Below are 17769 nucleotides of genomic sequence, written 5' to 3'. Positions count from 1 at the left end.
AACTTAAAGCAAAATATCCATATATTTAATTCTACCAGCTAAATATTCTCAAGAAAATAACCAACAGAACAACATTTTGGTAAGTCAGTGAAGACAGGAGAAGAGCAAGCTTAAGCTTCTGCTTTCATCTTTTAAAAAATGTACATAAAATGTAATAGAATTATTCAGATAGTACTGCTTAATTGTAAACAATACATTAAATGTTTTTAAAAAACAGGAATCAAAATTTAGGCAGTCACTCTACTGTTCTATAAATTGTTTACAAATACTGCTTCTCCTCTTGCTAGAGATGGCTGGTGGTTTCTTAAGCACTAATAAACAGAAAATAAAAGGACCTGCCCTCACTGTTTTCTGTATTATCACTTCTACTTTGTGTCCTAGAAGCATGAATTGCTGTCATTTTCATTTGCTAAGATTTATTCCCTGGACACCTGTAAGGCCCAGACCCAGAAGAGCACCTAGCATCACCTTAAGAGCTCTGCAGAATCAGGTTAGATTCAGTAAGGTTTAAGATAAACATGCACTTTAATCATTTGCTGCACTGGAACTCATACAGTTCTCAAAGAGCAAGCCAGAAAAGCATCAGGTTGCATGGACAGACCAGCTCCCAGCAATATCAAAGCCATCACAGAGAGGAGCATCAGGCCCTTAAATTTAAAAGCTCAAAAAAGACTATACTGTACAGAAGACAGATGTACATACTTTTAGCAAACAAAGACTGTATGGAACTATTTCCAACACAAGCCTTTGGAAATATACCCTATTAAAAGTGGTTTCTGGATTTTATTGAACAGACTGAAAAACCACAATGAAACACAAAACACATCACCTTTTCCTCCTCCTGCCTCACATATTGGTTCCCATCTTTCATTCCCAAAAGAAACTAATACAGATAGAAACCTCACTTTAAGCAAGGAGCAACTGTGTATGAGCCTGAGGAGCAAATGGGACTTTTCCACTCAAATAGCATTGTCATATCAAAGTTTAACCCAATGTATCTCTGTTGTTGAATCAGGACTAGCTGATTGCCAAGGGCATTTTACAATCACTGACAATCCTATAAAAAGGGAAGGAACCAAAAAATTCCAATGAAATATGAAGCTAGGATTAAAAAAAAAAAAAAAGAAAGAAAGAAAGAAAGATTGATGATGGATGAGTGTTCCAGATAATTAAAAAAGAAAGTAACAGCAGTCTGTAGTACCCACAATTCTGCATATAAATAGCAGGTAATCCAAATAAAATGCTACATTTGGTTGAAAAACTAAATTGAACACTGCTTTCCTATTAAATAGATTAAAATATTCATCCACCAAGAAATTACATTGATAAATAAAGTATATTCATGTAGCAAAAACAAGGGGCAGGTTAATTCCAGGCTTTTTATGCCAAATATGAAAGGTCTGAGAAACAAAAGTAAATTGTACAGTAGTTCTAGTCTCTTAAATTTACAATACTGGAACCAGCAGGATTTGGCTAAATAATAGTTTAAATAAGCTAATCTAAAGGAACAGAGTGTCCTGTAAACATCTGACACAAACCACATTGCATTCTGACGGGGTGGCTACACCTTCTCTATGCAGGAGAAAGACAATTCAACTGGTGGTGGTAACAAGGGATGCAATCTAAAGGCAACATTCCTGTTCTTCAGTAAGGCTTGTAAAAAATTTGAGCCGTGTACGTATGACAGCCTGTACAATTCTGAAATTTCTGGAAAGCTCTTAAGTTTAAAAAAAGCCTAAATGTTTTAGGTATAAAACACACATTGAGAAGATGTCCTTTAAATTATGTGTAAAAGTGTCTGGCACCAGAAACAAACACTTGGTATTATTATACCTAAGAAAAAAGCAAAGAATCACTCAAGTGTCCCTGAACTTCAGAGGAGATGCAGCTGATTAGGATACTTTGTGTTGTTCTTTCCTCTGGAAAAGGAGCCATGAACACACACCCTTTAAGCTGCCTGTACTACATCATCAGTTTTATATATATATATATTATATACAATGCATATATATAGTGTACATGTATATAGTATGCATATATAACATATATATATATATTTGGATACACATTTCTTTTACCTCAATCTGGAATCATCTGGTTTCATGCAACACACCTATCAAGAATCAAAACTATTAATTAGATCATAGCTGGTGTAACTTCAGTACCAAATCTTTTATTATATAGTGATTGAGTGTTGCTCAGCATCAATCAGGTCTGACTAGAATCCTCATCCTTCAGTCCAGTTCATGCATTGCCTCCATCGCCCTTTCCTCAGCCACCTTCTTCACAGAGAGCCTCTACTGCTTGTTCACTGCTGAGGCATCTCAGTCAGCCTCTGGAGATAGCTCTGTGTCGCTGGCATTGAGAGAACAAACTGAACTGTCCTGTGACCTATTCGGTAGCAGCTGTATCCCAGCAGTCCAAACACTGTTGCTTTTAAAACAAATTTGAAAATCTTACTTGAAGCTGATGGAGGAGGCACACTGAAACAAAAGACAGAAAACAATATTAATATTTGCATAGCTGGAAACAGTAGGCATTTTCCAATTAAAAGAAAGAAAAGGGATTTTTTTCTCCCCTTCCTTCCCAGTGAAGGAAATTTTCACGTAACAGATGCATCATGAATGAACAATGTATTCTTTCACATTCAAGGGCTACATACAATTAAATAACAATAAAAATCAATAAACACTAACAAAGTCCTTTCTACTTATGCCACTCTTCATGGCTAGGAACCTTTACTTGTCCATCACCCTGTTAAAATAATTAAGTCAATATTCAGACTTTCTGAAGAATACTAAAAGAAAATATTGAGATTTTCACAGAGCTCCTTGGAAGCCTCTGCACTGGCCACCTGAACCAGGAGGGCAGAGGACAACAGGCACACCAGGTCTGCCCCCTAACATTCAAGCAGTCTCACTGTGGGCATATGAAGCAAACAGTTAATATTACCTTCCCAATAAAGTTGACTTTGAGAGCACAGCCACATGCAAGTGCACCCCTGTATTCTCACTAACAGGTTCTGCACCCACAGCAACTCATAATCCTCTCACAGGCAACTCAGAGGTTTCCATTAACTTTCAGAGGAGCCTCAAGTCATCATTTATTTATATCCAGAAAAAGTTTCTAATGTACTCAGAAGTAATCAGCTACAATAGTCCAAAAACACTGGATGCTCTCAAACCAGGTTAAATGTGCTGAGATAAGGATACAACTAGACTGAGTTTAGATCCATGTGCTCAAACTAGGGAAAACTTACCACTGGTAAGACTTTGCACATTACAGCAACACAGAGGAGAGTTTTAAAGAAGTGTATGTATTGATCCAAGAATGGTGTAAAGGCATCTCTTTGTATGTTCTTTTACCTTTCTCCACCTACTCTCTCTCAATTCTAATACCTCACCACAATTTTAAAAAACCAATTAATAACAGCTGATCAGAGCACATTGCTAATAATGCCCCGGTCATGGATTCAATCCCTGTATGGGCCATTCACTTAGGAGCTGGACTCGATGATCCTTGTACATCCCTTCCCACTCAAAATATTCTGTGGCAGACAGTGAGGTCTGCTTGGAGTCAGGTTCAATGCATGAACTTAAAAATTAGAAATATATGTATGCTTTTATCCAGAGAATCTTCAAGTTCATGTTCCAACTTCTAAAACTTAACTAAATATCTGAGAAAATCTTAAAAACTTGCCATCTTAGAGCGGTGATGAACACTAAACACACAAAAGAAAGCCCTAACTCTGCTCTGCAACTGCAGTGTAACAGCAGGAAGGGCAAAAACGTTGAAAGAAAAATAATTTGCAAATATATCACTCTTATGAATGTCATTTGCTTCAAATTATTTCAGAAAATCAAGTTAATGCAATATTAATGCCTTGTGTAAGATACTAGTAACTCTTCTGCTCAGTTATGGCACTGGCATGGTAAAGACAATCAAGTCAGAGCCTAAACTTTGATGAGAAAGACTTTCTGTGTAGGCTTGAAGACGTGCACTTGGTCTTTGGGCTGTTCAGTTCTGTGCTGTCAATGATATAACCAACAGCCACCACACAACTACACAGGTTATTTGTGAGGGTGCAGAAGAAAATGGACATCCAGTCTGTGACTCCAGGGGAGGCTTAGCCTGGAAAGAGAGTTAGAAATGGCTAGGCAGAGCTTCTATACTTTGCATTCTTGAATCCAGAAACAAAAGTCTCTCTAAATCATATTTTAGATGTCTAAATATAACATTTATGTGGATGTCAGTCTTTTCTGGTTTTCATAGCCTCTGAAGAGATGGGTGAGGTGGTTACATTAACACAATAAACAGGTGTGATAAAGGAAGTGTGAATTTCTGAAAGACTCCATAATCCTAAAGCCCCACAGACAAATACTACTGGGTTGTATTATAATCTCTCCTGTATTTCTGAAGTCCTGACCTTTGTGGCTTTATGGGATACACATAGTCTGAATGCTTTGGTTCTTCAATTCTGTCTTTTACAAAGCATATATGTCTATTTTAATAGGTACTTTGAAGCAAGAGTTCACAAGGTACATGGCTTGAACCAGCTCATAATTAGTTAGGTATACACATTAAAACAAGGCATTACTTAGATATACACTTAAACTAGGGTACAAGCAACTACAACACTAAGCTTGCCAGAACCAGCAGTGTCCTGACAAAACAAAAGCTTTAAATCCAGTGATTTACATTTACCTAAGTTAGACTAAAACCCTTGTTCTGTTTTCACCATCTTTAACAGCCCTCATTTGAATTTCATTTTAGAAGACTTAAATTAATTTTCTGTCCAGGCAAGGGCATATTCTCATCTCTACTTCCCTCCATATTCAACTTTTTTTTTCCTGTGATTTTTTCTTTGCTGTCAGCACAATCTGCAAGCACTGCATAGCAAGTCAGCAAGCTGACAGGCCAGGAGGACAGCAGAGATGCTCCTTCAAGCTGTGACAATCAACCAAAAAAACTACAAAGAAACTTCAGATTTTTAGCAAAAGGAGCTGTTATACCAACATGTAGGAAAGCACAACTGTTACCTCATTATTTCCTGGATCTTTAAGTCAGAATTCCAGTTCTTTTCAATCCCAGGTACATGACCCATGCCAACAACACCAACTACAACAGCTGGGATATATTTTCTAGGTTCATCTGAGAAAAGAAAGATGAAGAGAAAGGAACATATCTGTAAAAGAACTGTATTTCAAGCTATAAAGAAGTAGCCAATGCGTGAGACTACAAAATTGATTTTTCCAAGATATAGGGGCTTTCACTACCACATATTGAAACCCCGTTGTTGCACACTGATCTCACCTACTGCCTCTTTCATTGAAACTCTGAAAAAGTCAGCATGGTTTCTGGATTTTCAGGAACCATTTAATTAATAAATAGACCTAGCCAGTGCTCATACTTCAGCCTCAGGGTGACAGGCTCAGCAGATGCAAGCTAAATTAACTTCTTTCCTTCTCTGTGTAGGTCATGTTTCTGTGCTGCTCAAGAGGAACATCTCTGGTCTTTGCTGTCTCCTGAACAGAGAACTTTCTCCGCCACTTTGGGCAGCAGCACTTGGCACACAAAGTGTAACAAGACTTGGGCTCACAATCAGAGAACAATGCTTGAGACCACACCTGCTCCTCTGAGGCTCTCTGTTAGAGACCTGGCCTCAGCAACTGCAAACCCAGGCCAGAGACATCCAGCAGTTAGCCAGCAACCATCAGACCAATGCAACATGTGCCAGCTCTCACCCTCACCTCCCATCTACCATCCATATTTCATAACACCCAAAATGCAGTTTCTGGAAGTTTTCCCCAATGAGAAATATAGCACTGTGCCACAATAAAATAACTCACAAAAAACTTTCTAAGGAATAATGATCAGGCTGCTTTCCTATGAGGAAAATTCTACATAATATATAAATATAAAATACAAGTTCTACTGTTTTGCTTTAAATATTCACCCTTGATTTTTCCAGGAAAAAAAGTAAACGTGAAGAACAGCCCACTTCAAAGTGGAACAAATCTGTATTGAAAACACTAGAACTATTATACATATTTACCAAATTAGTTTTTCTAAGTTTTCTTTTTCTCAGTCTATTTTAGAGTTGCTCTAAAGCAGAACTGCAACAACAACAGTTCTGCACTAAAGTGCAGAACAAACACTATCTTCTTAAGATATTAAGTATGTTTATCTATGTATGCTTATCTATAGGAAGGGCATGCCAATTGCATATGGCAGCAGAATACTTCCAAAGATTAGTCAAGTACTATTTTTCTATATGCCTATACATTGCTGAAATAGCAGTCACATATGATTATTACTGCCAGATCATCAAAGTTCCTAGCAGGCCAATTTACAATTATAAAAAAAACCTATGAAGAGTACTGAAATTAGAGAATTAACTTATCAAGAAATGAGACCCTCAGCAGCCAGTGACAACAATGAATTTGGTGAGAAAATGGGACAAGCAAGATAGATGACAATCCCATACTGTGCTGTCATACCAGATCCCTGCCTTTTGAAATGGCTGTCTGGCTAAAAGCTAAAAACTTACCAGTTTTAAATAGCACAATGAGAAAGGAAACATAATTTAGAGTCTACTGCTCTAGGTGGTTTCAACAGAAGCCCTTTTAAATTTTTTTAAGCATTGTATCTTATGTGACATGTGGCATTCACGAACTGAACATCCCAGATTTCCTGAGAACTGAACTTTGTACCAGTACACAAAGAACACCTTGCTGGTTATAATCTCTGCTTTAAAACAATTACTTTCTGAAGCTCGAGGTAGTTCTATCTGCTTTGCTGCTTGCTTCAGCATGTAGGTCAAGTAAATATCTCGTTCGGAGACAATCGTTCGATGAAGATCAGGGAATTCTCCAATCATTTCTGCCATCATCTGTTCCAGTAAATCCTTCTGTTTGCATTTCTCCACATCATCTTTACTGAAAGAAAGGTAAGTTTTCTCAGTATCTATTACGCTTTTAAAGGTCAGCATAGAGAAACTAATGAATCAAAACAATTGGGTGTTACAACTAAACACAGTCTGCAGTTCTCTTCCCCCAGCTTTCCTCTCCAGAAGGAAAATAATCTCCATAAACCTGTAGAACTTGATACCTAACAATGCCTTTGCAGTGAAGGAAAGGGAAAGAAAAGAGGTCACTTGCCTTTAGCCAGTTCAACTGGATTTTCTCCTTTCCCACTTTAAAAGCTGGCAACTCAAGTCAGCAAAACCACTAGGGCTTCAAAGGCCGGAGTTACCGTGGTGCCCCATTTTCAGTGTGCATCAATAAGCTTAGAAGAGCCTACACACAGCGCTTCTGAGGAAGCAGATCTGATCACTGAACACACAGATACTCTACTTAAGGAATGAAAAAGGCACACTGTAATGCACAGTCTGAGGGCATGGAGAAAGATCTGCAGGTTCCCAGTGTCAATCACAGGGCCGTGAAATTTATAAACCAATTTGCAGAACAGAAAAATAGCAAACGGGCAGGAAATGCAAAAAAGGAACTGCAGGAGTAAATGTAATGAGCTTTTATTCTTTTCATAGATGCTATAAACCCTTCTGTTAGCACCCCCAGCTTTGGGTCATAGCTTGTGGCAATGACATTATCTTGTTTAGCATCACTGTCTATCAAAGAATGACGTCAAACAGGCTTCCTTTAGTTTCCAAGATGAAAAGGACACTACAAATGTCAGCAGGGCAAGCTAAAGGAGAAATGCTAGCTTTCAACAGACCCAGAAACATCAACAGACTGACAATTTTGATGTTGAATTATTACTTCATTTTCCATCCAATCTCATGTTAATGACTGAATGTGGAACTCTTAAGAATATACAAATTATTGCACTGAAGCCTTTACTCTCTTATTTACAATATCCCCACACAGTAGTGAGAAAGATTTCATTTTTTTGCATAATAAAATAATAATTTAAAGAAATTTTTAAATCATACTAGAAATTCTTCAGCATCAAATCTTACATTTCACCTGGAAGTAATCCATTGAAAGACAAAGAAAGACCTGACAAGATCAGAAAGACAGCTTTCACTTCAAAAATACATATTATTGCAGGATAGCTGGTATATTCATCCCTCTCACTAACTTCAAATTTCATTGTATCAGGCTGGGTACCCTCATACTAAAGTCAAACTGAAGAATTGAATAATCCACCCCAAACATAAAACATATGGGGTGCTTATTCGTACCTGATGGGGTCAGATAAGAAGCAAAGGCCCCAGGCAAGCTTGACTTTTTGCCAGAAGGAAAGTGCAGCAATTGCTCTCTTAAATGTAACAGGGATGGGCCGGTCACCAAGGTGGAATTTACAGAAAGGTACTTTACTGGCCTGAAAGGGAAGATATAAATAACCAGTCAGCATTTCATACTGCAGCACAGAACATTCTTATTAATGAACAGTAAGGATTTACTGAGTTATACAAGGTATCTTAAAGAGCAAGATATTTCATACTTCAACATAAAAAAATATTTTGGCTTTACAATAAGTAAAATTTACAAAATACTACTACATTACTTCATAAAGGAATAAATCCACTACACAATGCAGTTGGTATTCCATTAAATTGTAATGCCACACCCTTGAGGTTACTTGTACTGAAGCACAAAGCTTCTGAATATTTACTATATAAGATGACAGTGTGGCTCAATATCTATCTGGGCCTGAATAAAGTCTGAGGTGAACCATCACTGGTATCATCATTTTGCTTTCCCCTAGGATTTGTCAGGATCATCAACCTTACATTTGGTCATGGTAAAAGATATTAAAGAAAGAGCTTATGAGACAATAACTGATGCCAGATATCACATGATAATGGGAGACTTGGCTGTAGCTCACCCTGACATATTTTAGCACAGTATGGAATTTCTAGAAAACTCTTTTCTATGGATAGTTGTTTAAAAATTTCCAGCAATCATTTCAGAATAGGACAGAGCTATTTTTTTTTCTTTCCTGCTTAAAATAGGAAACACCTAAAATGTTTCATTCTGGTCTAGAATGCTCAAGAAAATAAACCTTGAAGAAGTTTTCTTTTTATTAAGGATTAATATAACAAATGATTCCAGATTATTTATCAGCAATGTCTCTCAGATTTCCTTACTAGTGCATAATTTACATTAAAATAGCAAGATACATTCTGCAAGACGGATGCACATACAGAAAATAGTGTCTCAGTATTCCCAGACAAAAAAATAAGAGTAGTGTAAAACACAGCTACTGTTTAATTCCAGTATCACTGCTGGCAGTAGTTCAAAAGGTGACATTAAAAGACCATACAGGACCAACAGATCAGTCAGATATTTGACTTCCCCAATCTTTGTAGATGAATGGAACATTTCAGAACTCATTAATCCTTTAGAGCTGCTTTTCACAGCCTGAAAGTCTGACACCACCAAACAATGGGACCAAGATCAATACTGAGAATTCAAAAATAATTATATAAAAGAAACTAAATCATTAATGAAAACAAATGTCTTCAGAAATATCATCAGGAAAATGCCTTGTTTGAATTGCTTTCCTACCACTTATGTCTACAAATCTTTGTACCTTAAAGTACAGCTTGAAGTCAAAAATTATTTTTACTACTTCATTGGCTTCAGCAGAGGTATGGCCAGAGTGCTCTTTTCTAGGCAATAGCAAAATGGTTTTATTGAGTTCAGCTCTGGAAGCAAAAGGCCACTAATCTGACCTCAGAAAAGGCATCTCAAGTTCTCACCTCTTTGAAAGCCTCCCTGAATTCTCCTCCTGGGGCCATTCCCAGCTGCTCTGTGATGTGAGCAGAAACCTTCAGAAGCAGCATTTGCATCAATCCAGACATGACTCCATTCTGGCAGAAGAGGGAGAAAAACATGTTAAAAAAACAGGCTGAAGAATGCACTGTTCACAGAAATGAAAAAATCTCATTAATTATTTTAATGAAGAAACAGCACTGAAGCTACATTTTGGGGCCAATTGCACTGATCAATACAGCCCATATGTCAGTTTTTATCAGTTTACCTCACTGTGTGGCCAAAGTATTCTGCCTTGCAACAAAAATGTACAAGTTTTTGTACATTTTGATTGTGTACAGGTTAAGAAAATAAAGGAGGATAGTCAGATTTATTTCAGTCTGTATTTACTCTGTGTGCCTGAAGCAAGTGTCTGAATAACTTAATGTTTAAACAGTTCTGTGGTATGGACACAGAAGGGATAGTGCAGGAAGCCAGGGAGAAGGTAAGAAAAAAACCTGTCTTATCGGTTTGGTTTGAGCCAACTGGTACTGCACATCTCCTGATTATCCACATTTGAGCCAGATACCAGCCTGCCCCATGTTGCTTTGCTTAATGGAAAGCAAACAGGTACTTCTCTGCAAACAACTGTAAGGGTTTTGAAATTCAAGGAGGAGCTAAAGGAAGTCTGGTTTTAACCTGCAGCAGTTACGTGACAAGCTGTGGATGCCAATGATCCATTGCAAATATGTATGTTTCAAGTCAACATTCTGCTCAATTTCCAGTTTCAATTAAGAGCAATGAAATCCAATTTTAGTGCTTAATATTTAATGTAAATGATTATAAAAAGACACCATTTGGGTTTTTTTCCGTCATTTCCAAACTTAAGGATAAAAGTTGAAAGCAGCTTTGACTTTTACTGTAGTTTTTAAGCCTGTCTCATTTCAATAAGAGGAGGCAACTAAGGCATAACTGAGCAACTTACCAACTGGTCTGATGCTTATCAGAGAAAAACAAAGACATTATCATTTGGCATGAGACAGTTGGACTGTTCTTCCTGGTTTTCCCTATATAATCTATACTGTTAGTGATTCAAAGGGAAAAGGTTGGGGAATTTTTTGGTTGAGACCATAGATAGAGAAATACATTCTTTAAAAGGTCCAGTGTTAAAATTTTATTATTTGCATTATTCCTGCAAATAAAGGAAAGGAGACCAATACTGAGCTATAAGAACAGGAAGGATCTTTGCAGTGTTCTGTGGCTTTGGAGCTAATAGAATCTGTATTTTCTACTGTCTGCATGCAAGATCACTTCAAGCCCTGGTAGGAAGTGGTAACTGCAAAGTTGCCAACCTGACTTTACATCACAGAGAAAAAAAGTCTGCTATTTTGTTTTCATTGTCCTTTTCCTCTTTACACAACATAAACTTTTGCATTAAGCTTTGACATAAAGAAAAAAAGTTTCTGTGCCTGTTCACAAGGTCAGAAGACCCCCAGCTATTCTGTTCCAGTTGTTGGACACATGCATTTTGGCAACATGCATCAGAATAATCCACCTTACCTAAGATAGATAGATGCAACAATTCATGCAACATGCAAGTGTTTTGCAGTGTCTTTTCCTTTGACAGGGCATAAACAAAGAAAACAGGAAAGACATTATTGCCACCCTCAGTGAGTCAGAAAGCCAGCTCTGAGACCCTGTGTGAGCACTGCATAGCCCTGAGCCACTGCAAGGGCTTCTGCATGCATGCAGATTACACTCCTGTGAGGGGAGGGTACACTCCTGGAAATCCCCCAATTACATCAATAAAGCAATTCCAATATACATACCATACAATCAAAATAACAATCTACAAACTTCTTCATCCAACTGGACACGCAAACTCTTTACTACTGATCAAGCACTGCCATTCTAATCAAGTGTCCTGACATTTTTAAGTCAACTTTGTGTTGCTGCACTGTGCCTAGCTTAAAATCACTCAAATACAAGCTAGCTAAGTGGAACTGAAAAAATATGGGATTTTTTTTTTTGCACAAACATCCAGACATGTCCACATCAAACTGCCAAGTAGTTATAATTTGAAGAGAATCCCACACTTTTTAGCCCAAATTTTTCCTCTAGGGCCTACTGTCAATTACAAACTACTCCAAAGACAAGTGGATAGGTAGGAATTAAAGAGCAATACGCTAGGTCGAAGAAGGAATGCAGCTAAAGAGAAAATACCAAAATTAAGTGCTCTTTAATAGTTGTGATACAGATGCAGATTGCAGGAATAATAATCCCATTTAAATATATTAGCAGAGCATTGCAGTTGCAAAGTTAGACTTGTGTCCTGCAAATGGAGCAGCTGTTAAATGCAGGAGGACTCCTGTCAAGGTCAACAATTTGCCCAACCAATCCCCTTGTGAAAAGAAAGCCCTCAATGCTCCATCTGAAAACAGAAATAACACCCAAACCTAGATTTGCCACTCTAATAGTACTCTCACCTACATCAACAGTGTTAGGTTCCCAGCTGGTGGGAACACTGGTTTTGATTGCAATCTGACAAATTGTTCTCAACACAAACCTTTAATTCTCACTGTAGGAATCATACCTGTTTTATAGCTTGTTGAAGTTTTTCCAGATTTATTTCTTTGGCTTCTTTTAGTAATGTCTTTTCATCCATTTTTAACATAGAAACTCTGTACTGGCACAGTTCCACCACAACTACATCAGGCTGCACTTCTTGTATTGTCTGAAAAAGATGAATTTATTTATACTGCTTTAGAAAGGAATAAACAGAAATGCAGCCAATATCAACATTTTAAAGAGAGACAGGACATTAAAATCACATTCCAATAATAATTTTAAATAAAAAGTAGAATAGTAAATAAGAGTTCTCCAAATAACTATGCATTGACAAAAATATTAAGGAAGGTGACAGCAAAATGTCTTAGTTACTGGATGCTTTAGAACAGGATAATGGTGAACATACTGTGCTGGGGAGGGGAGCAGGGAAGAAACACTTCAGGTTAAACTCTTCACATTCACAAAATTAATTTGACTGTTTTCTGTGGTATTTTTCCATCTGAGACAGAATACACTTTGTGCCAGAACTGTCAACCCTGCAACCCCGCTTCTTACAAGATTTCTCCCCCTCTACCTCCTGAATAAAGGCACTCTAAACTGCAGAGTTTGCAGGAGGTACCATATGAAATAGTTCCTACTTGCACTAGGACTTCAGACCTATTTGCAGCTTGAGAATGGAATCCAATTGTTGTGCAGGATGGTTTCATAGCCAAATACTATCCAGGCACTGTAAGCTTCACTAGTGAGATTTCTACTTTCAACACTGATGCTGTATCTGCCTTTTTTATTGAAGGGCAAATAAAAATATTTGAGCTGGGAGACCAATGTATTGCATGAAAAATGATTACTGTAAATGTCTGCTTCTCATCCCACAGTGCTGTTAGCCCTCCAACAGCCAATTACAAAAACCAGAGCCTGAAGGTTACAGCACAAACCAAGTTAGAGAGCTGGACTTCATTCTACTTAGTGCTAAATTATAAAGATGCTGCTGAAGGACTCACACTGAGTATTTACCTTTACTACATCCTTTTTGCTGCTGTCACTGAAGTGGGCTGTTCCAACCACATACACTTTAGAACCATCCTCAGTATTAAGCTCAGTCACAGTGTTTGGTAAAGCAGGCCTTTTCTGCCTCTTCTTCAGCTTCATCTCCAGGAGGATTTTAAATGCATCTGCATCAGCTATAAATGTAAAGAAAAACAGAAAAGAACAGCACACATGATATAAAGTGCAGGTAAGTAGAGACAGAAAATAAAAATGTCGCCACTAAACAGCAGAGCAGAGCTAAAAGGCCATTGATTTACCACTGTAATCTTACATTCAATTCTGAAGCTACATCATTGAGAGTGCCATCACTGGAGAGGCTGCCTCCAAGCATGGGTCTCAGTCCAGGTTTCCTACCCTGTGGACACTGGGACAGGTTGTCCACGCAGTTCAGTAAAGGAAAGAGAGAAGCTGTGTGGCAGGTGAGGTGGACAGAGAAGCAAAGAATACTTAGAAAAGGTATACACTAAATTAGAGAAAAAGAAAAAAAAAAGCATTTTTTAAATTCTAAACCCAAAGTGTTCCATTTTGGGATTCTTATCTATATAAGCCATAGCAACACATGGACACTGGTGTGAATATGATGGCAAAGTCACCTCCACATATTGGCACATATAGGATACCTACAGTACCAACCTTAGCCTTTTCTGGGATTAACACACCAGGGATCAGTACACAAAGGAAAATTAAACCTCAAGAGATATTTAGGTCAGGAATTCATTCATTCTTCCCTAGATTCAACAACTATTTAAGGTCAAAATGGTACAAAGTGAATTTAGCTTCTCTGTGTAAAGCTTCCTGTAGGGAAAACAGGAGGATCTATCAGCTTCGTCACAGATGCTCATTGCCAGGTAGCCTCACTGACTGACACACAAGCTTTAACTCTTTATCAATGAGAAATTAAAGTTGTTTTGAATGAGTCATCTTAAAGCTGTAAGGCATCTTAGGGAAAAAATATCAAGCAGGAAAGCAGAGTTTTGTTTCCAACCAACTCTCTTTCTCTGGCAAGCTGCTGCACAAGTTAGCAGAAGTCTCAAGTGGTCTCCAGAAGCCTGGAATAGGATCATAAGCCCAGGGGAACAAAAAAAAAAAAAAGATTAGTGAACAGTTTGTAGGCAGGATGTCAAAGATGCAGATAAATTACAGCCTCCTACCACATATTCACTTTCTGAATCTGCTTTAGCTGTGTGGCTCTGGCCCCAGCTGTGTCCCACAAATACTAATCTTGTAAGACTTTATGTAAAAAAAAAAAAAAAAACCAACCCCAAACCGAAACCAACCAAACAAAAATCCCACCAAATTAGGAGAAAACCAACCAAACAAAAGAGAAAACCCAAACCCAAAAACCAAAAGCAACCCTTCAACATCCTTCTTAGCATTTGAGCAACCTGCTACTTCATGGTCAATACCCAAGAACATGGTCTGATGCAATCAGTACAGTCTGAGCTATGAAAATGTTGCTGCCAAAACAGATGGTGATGCTGAGGAGGAGGTAAGAAAAGCATGACTGAAAAAGGAAGTAGAGGTAAGGCTGTTGCATTTGTAGCCCTCTCAGTCACATAATTATAAAAGCAGCCATAGCAGATGAAGAAAAACCCACCTAAGCAAATATCCCACCTCCCACTAGGGTCAAAAGCGGATGCCTAATGGAGAACATAATACATGGGGAAGTGTGTGTAATACCTGCCTCAAATACTTTCCTAGCCCAGAGCCATTTATGATTCAGATTCCCCCAACTGAAAGTGGTTTCTACACATTTGGTAATCCTTAAAGGGTGTAATTTCTATTTACTTTTCAAGCTTTCACCTCACACATATACTCAGTACTGGACTGAATAATGTTTCACGTGAAGAAAAAATGTGATAGTGGTACAGCACCAGATGTTATAATTTAAGGACACGATTAAGGAAAACATCCTCAGGAGCAGCTATGTTTTTTATTGAACCAACTTCTATACCTGGAAAAAAAGCCACATAAAAAATTAATCTGCTTCTTTAGGTCTGCATAGCTTTAGTCAAGGCTATGTTTGCTCCCATGAAAGCTGAGATCCCTAGGAATTATTCAGCAGTGTTATTGTTACACACTAATTTTCCCTAAGGTGGTTCAGAGCCTATTATTTGCCAGAAAGCACAATCTGAATGCTCCTATTGTTACAAATCAGCACCGGATACACTAATATAATAACAGTGTATCAATACAGATAAAGCAAATTCTAAGAAGCCTTTGTTTTTTTTCCTCTTGAGAAATGCCTGTAATTATCTGATCCTGCCAATAACAGGTAAGAAAAGATACTCTTCCTGGGCTTCACAAGACAGTTTTGGTTGGAATACTTGCCACATCCTGCAGTCTTGCCAAAACATTATCATGCTAGCATGGGCAAAGCTTTCCATTTGGGACAACTCATCACCATTGTATCACTAGATGCCAGACTGTCAAAGCAAACATATACTCATGCATCACTGGCTTAGAAAGCAATAGCTAAGCTTAAAACAATAGCTGAGTGTACCTATTAAATCTAAAAATATTTACTTTTGAAAGTATGGGATCAGCAAACTGACAATCTACATGTCATTGCTCTTTCTCAATTTGATTTACACAACTGGGCCTTGAAACAAATCAAGAACAGATTAAATCAGCTATGTCTTCATTAGCATCTCCTTTTTTTGCCAACAGCCCTGTCTTTTTTAGGTAAGGCAAAGGCAAGGACATTTAGCTGAATACCCCTTCCAGTAAGATCACCCTCCCCAGCCCAACCAGAAACATACAGATATTCTGTGATATACTTGGTGCTCCCTTTGGGCCATCTCCTGGTGCATCAGAGGACGACATTGGATCTGCAGCAGCCTGTATGAAACAAATTCAAAAGGAGGCTGGGAATTATAATGAAATGTTTCAATATATCTTTTCCTTTGTGAGTTTACTCAATTTGAACCTACCAATAATATTCAAGTAAATAATTCAAGCAGTGTCACAGTTCAAAATATCTGTGATTTTACAACTACTTTTTCCTAGCTGCCTGAGTATGAGATAGATAAAAATGGACTACTTCATGCCTATTTTAAGAGATAAGATTTATACCTGACACAGAGTTTTAAAATAAATGGGATTCTGGATAAAAAGAACAAATTTATCTCTAACATTACTACAGTACTACAGCACTTTGTGTTGAAAACTAAAATGTGCACTGATTATTTTATACCATTTGACTCAACTACCAGTCAGCATTAGTCTGTCAGGAGTCTGACAAAGTTAATCAGTACTCACAAGACTAAACACATCCATTCTAGAAGAGTCAGGCCAAGTATTTCTTGGAATAAGGCAATTACACAATATGCACATCAAATCTTACAAAATTCATGCACATGTTGACTTTATACCTATCAGAAATCAAAGATACAAGGCACCTGCAGAACTTTGCTCTCTAAAGGAACAGAAGGCAATTGAAAAGATTCACAAAGATTGACTCTTCAATATTATCCCTAGAAGTATGTGATACAGGTCTTTGGCTAACAAAAACCTGTCTGATTTTTAATTAAATAGCAAGTTTTATAACCTGTGCATAGAATTTAAATAATTCCAGTTATTCAGCCAATGTCATTCAAGCAAGAGAGGCACAGTTAGTGCAGAATAGACTCAGAAGTAAGGGAAAGCTAAATTATAAACTACCTTTAGGCAACTACCTTAATTCAAAGTTTAATGAGGATGATTATTGGAAGAATTTGGAATTTCTGAACAACACCAAGTCAAAAAGTTAGAGACAGGATGAGAATCCATCACCATTTAAGTACTTTCCAAAGGAAAGACAATATTAATGAGTCAGCAAGCAGGCAGCCAACCTCTCCTGATGTATATCAGCTTTTTAGCTAAAATGACTGGTTTATGTATTTTGCACTTAACCTGGTAAGGTTTAAAGCAAGGCTGTACAAAGCACACCCAAATGTTAAGAGCTTTCTATAAGAGTAAGTATTTTCTTCTTGCATTCCATAATGCCAAACAGGAATTGTGAGAAAATAAATCCTGAGTCTTACCATGGCCCCACTGAAGGCAAGGAAAAATTTATGATAAATTTCATGGACTAAACCCAAAACATACAAGAGCTTTATAATGCAAAGTTTAAAATAGTCACAGCAACACATCATCCTTTCACTACAAAGCAGAAGTCTGTTCATTGACAACTGCAAACTGCAATTACACTGCAAATTGCAATTACATTCACAAATCTAATTTAACACCAGCTCAGCCTTTGATCACAACATATGGCTTGACTACTGCTTGCATACGTTAAGTCTAGTCACAACAATATTTTGGAAAAATTTATCCATCTGTAACATATGGAATTAATCCTATCACTTGTGCTGGCTTTGTCATCACAACATCACAACACTGCAATGAGCACAGCACTAAGCCACCATGTTAGGAATCTGTTGTCCTTTTTTTT

The 17769-nt window shown here is 37.6% G+C and overlaps 1 protein-coding gene across 2 annotated transcripts in view; it reads right to left on the bottom strand.

Annotated features, from left to right (window-relative positions):
- Positions 1 to 1001: 1001 nt before the first annotated feature.
- TRABD (TraB domain containing) overlaps positions 1002 to 17769 on the bottom strand; it is a 29311-nt gene continuing 12543 nt past the window's right edge. The window contains exons 1-9 of one of the 2 annotated variants that reach the window (XM_054279540.1): positions 16097 to 16164; positions 13606 to 13742; positions 13302 to 13468; positions 12313 to 12453; positions 9728 to 9838; positions 8204 to 8343; positions 6766 to 6938; positions 5040 to 5151; positions 1002 to 2483 (exon numbers count right to left, since the gene is read on the bottom strand). In XM_054279540.1, coding sequence (XP_054135515.1) covers positions 2309 to 2483; positions 5040 to 5151; positions 6766 to 6938; positions 8204 to 8343; positions 9728 to 9838; positions 12313 to 12453; positions 13302 to 13436 — 987 coding nt within the window. In that variant the 5' untranslated portion in view covers positions 13437 to 13468; positions 13606 to 13742; positions 16097 to 16164 and the 3' untranslated portion in view covers positions 1002 to 2308. Of the gene's footprint in view, positions 2484 to 5039; positions 5152 to 6765; positions 6939 to 8203; positions 8344 to 9727; positions 9839 to 12312; positions 12454 to 13301; positions 13469 to 13605; positions 13743 to 16096; positions 16176 to 17769 lie in introns of those variants that run through there. The other variant, XM_054279532.1, reaches the window with a different exon arrangement.

Source organism: Melozone crissalis, unplaced genomic scaffold (genome assembly GCF_028551555.1).
Source record: "Melozone crissalis strain CALT ecotype California unplaced genomic scaffold, PUWL_Pcris_2 ptg000004l_1, whole genome shotgun sequence".
Lineage (NCBI taxonomy): Eukaryota > Metazoa > Chordata > Aves > Passeriformes > Passerellidae > Melozone > Melozone crissalis.
This window is presented reverse-complemented; position numbering and strand designations above follow the sequence as displayed.